This window comes from Rutidosis leptorrhynchoides, chromosome 10 (assembly GCF_046630445.1).
Source record: "Rutidosis leptorrhynchoides isolate AG116_Rl617_1_P2 chromosome 10, CSIRO_AGI_Rlap_v1, whole genome shotgun sequence".
NCBI classification, from domain to species: Eukaryota; Viridiplantae; Streptophyta; class Magnoliopsida; order Asterales; family Asteraceae; genus Rutidosis; species Rutidosis leptorrhynchoides.
Genome location: NC_092342.1, coordinates 328197632 through 328207269, shown reverse-complemented (window position 1 = coordinate 328207269; position 9638 = coordinate 328197632). Strand labels below are relative to the sequence as shown.

At 33.4% G+C, this 9638-nt stretch overlaps 1 protein-coding gene across 1 annotated transcript; it reads right to left on the bottom strand.

Moving 5' to 3' along the window:
• Positions 1-3994: 3994 nt before the first annotated feature.
• LOC139871333 (uncharacterized) lies at positions 3995-7818 on the bottom strand. Its single transcript, XM_071859054.1, has 9 exons — positions 7714-7818; positions 6022-6987; positions 5605-5792; positions 5370-5508; positions 5015-5047; positions 4836-4923; positions 4323-4462; positions 4126-4248; positions 3995-4030 (listed from the first exon to the last, which is right to left on the bottom strand). Exons 2-9 carry the CDS (start codon positions 6961-6963, stop codon positions 3995-3997), a joined length of 1689 nt encoding a protein of 562 aa, XP_071715155.1. The 5' UTR covers positions 6964-6987; positions 7714-7818.
• Between the last annotated feature and the right edge of the window lie 1820 nt (positions 7819-9638).

Sequence of the window (9638 nt, the reverse complement as noted above, 5' to 3'; positions counted from 1 at the left end):
GGGTGGTCAATTGTCTATATGAAACATATTTCAATTAATCAAGTCTTAACAAGTTTGATTACTTAACATGTTGGAAACATTTAATCATGTAAATATCAATCTCAATTAATATATATATAAACATGAAAAAGTTCGGGTCACTACAAACACTCCTCCTTAAGATTGTTGTTAGACATCATAAGCCGAATTTTCAATTAATCTAGCTTCATCCCCGTAAGAGACTTTGTAAGCATATCTGCCAATTGATCAGCAATATTTCAGCTAGACTTTTCCGTTCTTCTCGGCTTCTCGAATAGCATGATATTTGATATTGATGTGTTTGTTCTTCCGTGTTGCACCGGATTCTCTGCTATAGCAATAGCAGACTTGTTATCACAATAGATTACTGTTGGACATTCTTGAGTTATATCCAAGTCAGACAGCACATTTCTCATCCAAACAGCATGATTAAGAGCATATGCGATTGCTATTTATTCTGCCTCTGTAGTAGATTGTGCGACAATTCTTTGCTTCTTTGAGTTCCAGCAAAATGCACTTGAACTCCTCCTAAAATTATGATTCATCAAATGAGCGTCGATCTCAGAATACCACGCCTTTGGTGCTTTCTTTAGACCATAAAGTGCCTTATATAGTATGTACACTTTTTCTTCTTGACCAACTACTTCAAAGCCTTGAGGTTGCTTTACATAAATCTCCTCCTCAAGTTCAGCATTCAAAAATGCAGATTTCACATCAAGATGATGAATTTTCAAATTGCGTTGAGCAGCTACAACTAACAATAACTTGATCACGTCATGACGAGCAACTGGAGCGAAAGTCTCTCTAAAATTCACATCTGCAATTTGAGAATATCCTTTCACCACCAACCTTGCCTTGTGTTTATGAACTGAACCATCAGGTTGAAACGTAGTTCTAAACACCCATTTGACACCTACTGCATTCTTACCCTTTGGCAAATCAACAAGCTTCCATGTTTTATTTTTCTTAATGATTTTAAGTTCCGCTTTCATGGCTTCATTCCATTCATCATGTTTGGAAGCTTCAATATAGCTTTCGGGCTCCATAACAACGTGATTACAAGACTCGTAAACATCATCAATTTTTCTGGTTCTCAAAACTTCGGTGTCAGTTGTGTCTTCGACATCAAATTCTGGATCATCAAAATGAGATTCTTTTTGGAGATTTGAAATAGAAGCTTCATGCCTTTTAACTTCTTTTATATTCCAATCACAATAGGCTCCTTTATCAACAGTCACATCTCTATTTTTGTAATCGACATGCGATGCCATGAACAAGTGTTCATTTGCTTCCTGATTTTCTTCAGAGATATTTTCCAATTGAAGTTCTTTTGTTTGGCCTTGATTTTTCTTTGTTCTACAATATTTCTAAATATGCCCAAACTTTTTGCAAAAATTGCACTTAAATTTTGGTTTATCTTTGAACCAACAATCAACTTCTTGATGATTTGTATTTCGACAAACTTTACATGGAGGAAAAGTACCTTTGTAATTTTCTTTCTTGTACGTGTTTTGTCTTGAATTCCCAGACTTGTTATTTTTGAAAGATGCTTGAAAAGCATCTTCAACCTTTTCTTCAGATCTCATAGAGACCCTCTGTTCTTGTGCTTGAAGCTTACTGGTTAGTTCACAAACCGTAAGCATACTAACATCACAAGATTCTTCTATTGCAGAAATTTTAGCTTCAAACTTTTGAGGAACACTTATCATTATTTTCTCCACCACTTTCTGGTCTGAAATCTTATCACCATGAAGTCTAATTTGGTTAACAACATCCATTATTCGCAATGAATAATCTTTCACGAGTTCATCATCGTTCATTTTCAACAATTCAAACTCTCGTCTGAGAGTCAATAATCTGACAGCTTTTACTCTATCAGAACCTTCATAGGTATCTTGGATTTTATCCCACACATCTTTTGGTGTGTCCAAGTCCATTATTGAGGTGAAAATTTGATCAACAAGTCCTGAATGTAAACAGGTAAGTGCTTTATCTTTCTTCAGCAACTCGTCTTCATAATTTCTTAGTTGAGCAACAGTTGGGTTAGCTTTGAGTGCTGGAGGATCTTCATCAGTCTCTACAACCTTCCATAAACCTTGAGACTTCAAATATGTCTTCATCTTCACTGCCCAAATATGATAGTGCAATCCATTAAATAATGGAATTGCTGGAGCAGCTGAACTAGATGCCATGTCTAGTTTAAAATTTCTTTATCGTGAATAAAACAGTCCCTTAAGAAGAGAGCTCTGATACCACTGTAAATGTTCAAGAATAGAATAAAATTCTACACTTGAAAGATTAAAATAGCAAGACTTTGTTGTTAAAGATTAAAATAGCAAGACTTTGTTGCTAAGTAGATTAGAATAAATAATGGAAGTGTAGAATAGAAATACTTAGAAGATTGAGTGCATTATTTGAAGATTTGTTATCTTATACAACTGTTGATTACAACTCCTATTTATAGGCTACAAAAAACTAACTTTCTTAACCTCTAAGAAAACTTAATAGGTAAGTATCACGAATATCGATAATTACTTAACAACTAAGGATACTAAAATATCTATGTATCCTTAATGGATAAGAATACTTAATAGCTAAGTATCCTTAATGGATAAGAATACTTAATAGCTAAGAATACTTAATAGTTAAGTTTTCTTAGTAACTAAGTTTTCTTAATAACTAAGTTTTCTTAGTAACTAAGTTTATATAAGATAAGATTAATGTCTAATAACAAGCTTAGATACGCTAACAGTTATAAGCCTATGAGGTAGTTTAAAGATTGTTTTCATTCTCTAAACAAAGTGACTTTAAGTTTGTCGTTACTTGGGTCAAACATGAAATATTGCAAGGAAGATGCTCGTGAGACTATTTACATTTTACAGGCTTTAAGATTTCCGCAGTGCCATATTTGTTACACTGAAAATGTCGCGGTATGTTTTTATCTAACAATACTGTTAAGATTTCCGCAGTGCAATCATTGTTACACTTAAAAGTTGTTGCGGTATGTATCTATCTTACAGTAGTTTATGACATGTATTCGATACCAAAATGAAACCCAAATGTGAAAACATTTATGCTACCATCCTATGATATCTTTATTCTAATAAAGTGACTTTAAGTACCTATTAAAACTAATCCACATCGGTTAAGTACAAAACATCAAGTTTCACTACCAATCTAGCAGGCGTAAATCAGGTCATCTCTAACCTTTAAACATTTTTGTTTTAACACCAACAACTCGTTCTAACCTGCATAGCACTTGTTCAATAGACGGACTTTCTTGTGGTTCGGGGTGAGTACATTTTAAAATAAGTTGAGCATATTGGTAGGCAGCTTGTGGTGGATAGTCATGACCAAGACTCGGGTCTACAATGTTGTTGAGCTTTTTATTTGTTGGGTAGCATTGGTCTCATCCATTCTACCAGATTTTGCTCGTTGTAGGGACGAGTCTGATCGATAACACATAGGCATGTAAGAGTTTCCAATAATACTACTTCAAATACGTATATGTCATTCTTCCCATTCAAATAACCTGTAGACATGATAAGTTTTCGTTGTTAAACGAGGTATATTCATTGTATACATAGGTGTCAAATGAGTGTGTAGTTACCAAAACAATATTTTTAAACTGTTTATAGAAAATCAGAATGCCATTCATTTTTACAAGCTAATAGTATCACATTTCAATAATATTTTCTTATTAACTAATGATAGTAATAATAATGTAGTAAAAACAATAATAATTTATATTTATCAATTAACAAAAGTTTGACTCATTAGAGAGACCAATGTAATCTGAATTGAGTCATATCCAGGCGAATGGATCAAGATTGCTTCAATAACTGAATATTGTAGTTATGTTGAAAAGCCAAGTGTTTGTAATAAATAATTGGATATAAAATATTACCAAACTTTATTAATAAAAAATATTAATATGACCTTGCCTAGTAAAGTGATTGAGGAGACTTGCATGCATTTAAATAGACTTTCTGATGACTTTCAAGTTAATTAACTGTTAGAAATAAAGGATAACCCAGATCAACCTATTAACAAGTAAATGGGTCAATATTGCCACCCCTAAATCAAGGTAAACTTCAAATAACTAACCTGTTGCCACATACTCTGGAGCTGCATACCCACATTACCCACAACCTGTGTAAGAAGATGTGTCTCACCGTTTGTTGGACCGCGCCTTGCCAGCCCAAAATCAGCAATTTTTGTATTGAAATCCTGAAAAGAGTAAACATAAATATGATGTCAAAAAAATCTGATCTTCTGTTATTGTAACTAGAAGTTCGATATACCTGATCAAGCAATATGTTAGAAGTCTTTAAATCACGGAATATGATTTGGTTCTCTGTATTGTGCAGAAAGACAATGGTTTTAGCTGTTCCAATCATGATTTTGACCCGCATTGACCATGAAAGTGTTCTTCCTAATCCTCCTGCATTTTTGACAATTTTTCAACTAAATGTCCATTTCATGACATACTTGAAATATATCTTATACTTATATTTGACCTTTCAGTATGTAATTTTCTAGGCTAGCTTTTGGCATAAACTCATAGACCAGGAGTCAAAAGCAAGCGTCGATTCATTGGCGACTTGACTGCCGTTTAGAGCCTAAACTGAATTTCAGCTAGGATTTAAAACCCATGGAAATTTGATCCTACCATTTTCATGGCATCTCATATTTATTTTTTATTTTTTTTAAAGAAAATTTCCTACTTATTGGCCGGAGGTCCCCTCGAAAGCAATTTCTTTATCCGTCGAAAAGAGAAAATGATAGACTTTCTCTAATGTTTAGAGTGTTTTCACTTTTTCCCTCTTTTTTATATAATGTGTCAGAAGAAACAGGGGTTTTCGATGGCAACATATTATGCAACATTCTTGATAACTTTCCTGACTTTAAAAACGAATTGTAATTCACTATTTCTTTTTCAATAACAAAATATTCCCCTCTTTGTTGCAGCGCAGCCTCAAGTTCCACTAACTACCTCAGCCATCGTTGGTCCTTCTTTAGGACGAGCCTGTAACCATTTAACACAAATTTCTACAAACGATTTTAAGCAATTAGGCATGAAATCAATCATTTAAATCGATTAAATGGAACCAAAAGCAACTAAGTTGTGGCAGAGTTTAATCAAACAAGCAACATGTTCAAAGACACCGTGACTGTGAAGACAAGCAACATTGTACATAACGTTTAATTTATAAAATTTGGAGGTCATCACATTTGAGTTCAAGATACTCCCAAAATTCTTGTCAATGCTTTAAATACACCAGAATAGCGTGCTTCCATTTGCAACTTTTTTTTTCTTTTTCTTTCTTTTTTCTTTTCTCAAGAAGTACTTTTTTCTTATCGATAGCCTGGTTTGTCCCGGTAAGTATATTGTCCTGCTCTAGTTCCTTCATAAAATCTTCAATGTCTGCAACCAATTTGGCCTTAACCTCTTTCACTCTCATTTCTTCCGTACGTACTAGGTCGTTCCTGCAAATTAACAAGAATATCACTATAACTGAACCCCAGTATTGAAAGTCAAAAGACAGTAATAAAACCGATACGTGGACAGTGTAAATAAAATACCAAATTGATGAAAGTACCTGCATGAAGATTGTGGCGTTTGGGGGGGAGTTCTCAAAAAAGAAATTTCTGGCTTCAGTAGACAATTTAACTTTGCATGAATCCCTCGAGCCAGTGTCTATATTCAACCTAATCAAATTCTTAAAGGGCGAAGGGCGTGCAGATAGTAACTCCGGGAATGAGCAAATACACTACACAAGTTGTTTAATAGTTCTCTGGTCAAGAAGTTTATTTGAATAAATATATTCATAAATTACAAAATACAGTTATGACACGGTTAATCAAAGCCACCATTTATAGTTGGTAATTGCATATGGATATAATAATTTTGCATACTGATCTACTTCTCCATCTATTTAATTGTAAATACCAACACTAATTATTTATTCTAAGAAAAGGTGACCAGACAATAAACAGTACCTCAACAATGTCTAAGTTGAGCGTAAGAAACCTGGCACTAGGGAAGTCTCGAAGCATCTTAATAATCTCAAGAGCATGTTCCTGCATCTTTGAACCGTAAATGCGCAAACTGAGAGTCACTTTGTTCACAAAACAGTTTTTAAACCAATATGGACGAGAGCAACCTTTGTAGCAGAATGATGAAAGTGTGGATGGAATATTCAATTCCTTTATTGAGCAATAAATTATAGTGAGATTCTCAAGTTGAGGTGCAATATCATTGATAACATTATAACCTCCGTAACTAATTAGTCTGAGATTAACAAGTCGGGGGGTGATAATTTCGAGAACCTTAGCCCCGACCGTAACACTTTCTAAAGTGAGGTTATGTAAGTTGACACACTTGGAGAAAACATCAACAGATTCATGTCGATCATCACACAACGAAATATCTCTTAGATACAAAGTCGTTAAAACTGGAAAACTCCATGGTGCTTTGGGAGTAGGGCAAGGATCAAAACCGAAGTTTCTAATGGTGAGATGCTTAAGAGTATGAGACCTAAAGAGATAAGGAAAAGATTCATTCTTGGGTCTAATTTTAAGGATTAGTTTTTGGACATTGTGAGAAAACGCATAATTTACAATATTTTTCACAAAATCTTCAGTAGCGGCTCCATTGAAACTTAGTTTTACCGAGGACACTTGTACTTGATGGTTGCGATGAGAGAGAACATGGGTCACGAATTCTGAGAACTTGGTTACAGTTTTAAATCCCCATCTTGAAAAGTTGAGACAGGGCATTAATGTCCATATAAGCTTCCATCTTGGAATCAACAGCAAACATGTTTGAATAGCTATTTTAGTGTCAACGCGAGAGAGGATTTGAAGAATAAGCTCAAGAGGCAAGCTGCTCAATCTATCTTCTTCATCGAGCACTATAACATTATTAAGGTCAAAGTCCATTTGCTCGACACAACAAATGATAACCTGCGGTTCACAATAAATAAATTTATATTAATTACATTGGATAACAAAACTATGAGTACTATTGATTGATGTAAAATGCAGACAATTGTGCACTTGGATATTGCTTCTTTCATTAACTGTTGGAAAACAAAATAATTTTATTCCCACTTTTGTTAAGTATTAAACCTTTACTTGTTAACTTGAGCACTCTTTTAGCAAGCTAATAAATTCGTGGTTATGGTTTTTACCAAATTATATTCATAAGACTCTGATTTCTTTAACATATAGCAAAGAAAATTAGGAATACAAAGTGTATCTAATTATTCGACTTTTAACTAATTGTGGTCATGTTTTTGCAAATGAATTAATAATGCCCAAAACGAGTTACTATATTTTACCAGCAATATTACAAATACTTGTACCAATACCAAACTTAATGATAATGAAACTAATTATTACTGTATATAGGTAACAGAGTAGTAATAAAATGCCTAAAACTGTTTTAAATTAAGAAAAGTTTATATAACATATTGTAGTAAGTACTAGTAACTAATATGACTACTACTGCAGATGGCTTAGCTATGCAACAAAACTTACTGTAACAACTATTATTTGAGTACAGGTAAAATCATGACTTTATCATTCGAGTACATGTAATATTGAGAAAATTAGGGTTTGAGAAAGATGTACATAATTAATTATGTACCTTTGATTGATATTTGAAGAAGAAGAAGAATAGAAGATTACAAGTCGAATGACGGCGATTCAGTTGTCGATTGTGCCTTACTGCTATGCTAGGTCAGTAGAAAATCGTCACAATACGGGTCGGGTTGAAATTATGCATGGCCTATTACTCTGTAGTTTATTAGCATAGAATAATAATTATATGATAGCACAAGGTATCCCTCTAATTAACCTAACAAGACGAATGGTTAGCGGGCTTCGCACCGCAAAAGCTGTTAAATGTGCGGTTGCATTTCACTTGTTATATAGCGTATATTTTGTAACTTACATGCGAAAGTTCCATACTGTTTTTGTCTACGGTTGATATACAGAAACACGATTAAAACTATACAATAAACGTGGCCTCGGGAGCTGTTATGGTGTTGTCTTCGAATGGCCTTCATTCCTTCTTTTTCTTTATTGCTGCATTGCTTTGATCTGATATAAGGAATGTTTGAGTTAGACGAAAAATACCTACGGATACGAATACGGGTCACTTATTACAAATATGGGTCACTAAAGTAACTCAACTTTGCTAAAATGTTTGATTAAGTTACTTAACTGATTAATTGACGGATATGATAAATGCTTATCAAGAACTCAACTCACTAATATAAGTTGGTACATTTCAACTGAAAAACTTTTAAAGTAAAACTAATTTAAATTTTTTATGAAATTGCAGCAGGAAGATGATATTTCATAAAAGTTGAATACAAAGAAATATAGAGAAGAAACCAATGAAATGGTGGATTTATTTTGACTCATCCTTACCTCCCCGCAAAAGATGCTGAAAATGTTAATTTGCGATGCCCCCGACTATGTTAGCTTTAGAATTGAATCTGTATCATCTGTCCTGTATATTATACAAAACAACAAAAAATTTGCTTTGTTACTAATAAGGTTTGTCAGCAATTGCATCACATAATTAACAGCTCAAAGGCATAATACAGATTCATATACAAAAAGTTAATGAGAAGCTTATCAAATACTCTGTAATTACTTAGTAACTTTAAATCAATATAATACATCAAACAATAAACAAACCTTAATTAATTCTAAAACAGATAGGGATATATCGATGTGTACAATCACATACCAGTACACGCACGGAGTCGAACCCAGGAGATTTAATTCGAAATCGAGTAGCTCCGCTTAACATAACAACAATCATATCATATACTGTAATATTTAACTGAAAGAAAAAAATATTTATAATTGTTTTTTCTAACCCATGATTAATAACGCCATAACTTGACCAAATAATTTGACATATGAATAGTACGTACCTGGAATCAACACAGTAAGCAAACGCAATGTAAACTTAAATCCCTAAATTACCTGGAATCAGCACAAACAATCCTAGTAGGCACTAAACTGATATATCGCTGCAAAGACAATCGCACAATTGGAACAAATTTGAAAAAAAACAAAGCAACTGACCGGGTAAAACCTAAATAAAACGATTGAAATATGTAAGCAATAAGGAGGAGGATTAAAATTCAAACAAATTATGATAAAGCCAACTAAATGAATAGATCGCACCTTTCGTGAAGAATCACCGTTCAAAAACGCTGTAAAAAACACGATGGAAGAATACAGGGAAAAAATTATTTACCAAATTATATTTAAAAATAATAAGGATGGGATCAACACCTGGATGTACACGTCGGTGCTGGCAATCAACTTTTATAGACACGTACAAATCAATGGATTTAAACCCTAATTTGGGAAGAAATATGAACAGATCAAATCAACAATAACCTTAATTTCTGTTTCCAACAATCCAACTAAAAAGGGCAAAATCATGGAACACTATAATAATAATTAAAAGGTCAAGAAAAATACCTGCTAAAATATAGGCAAACAATGCAACATAAAGCCTAAAGTGAGGAAATGACAATGTCGTGAGAGAGATGAATAGGTTGCACAAAGTAGATACAAAAGAAACA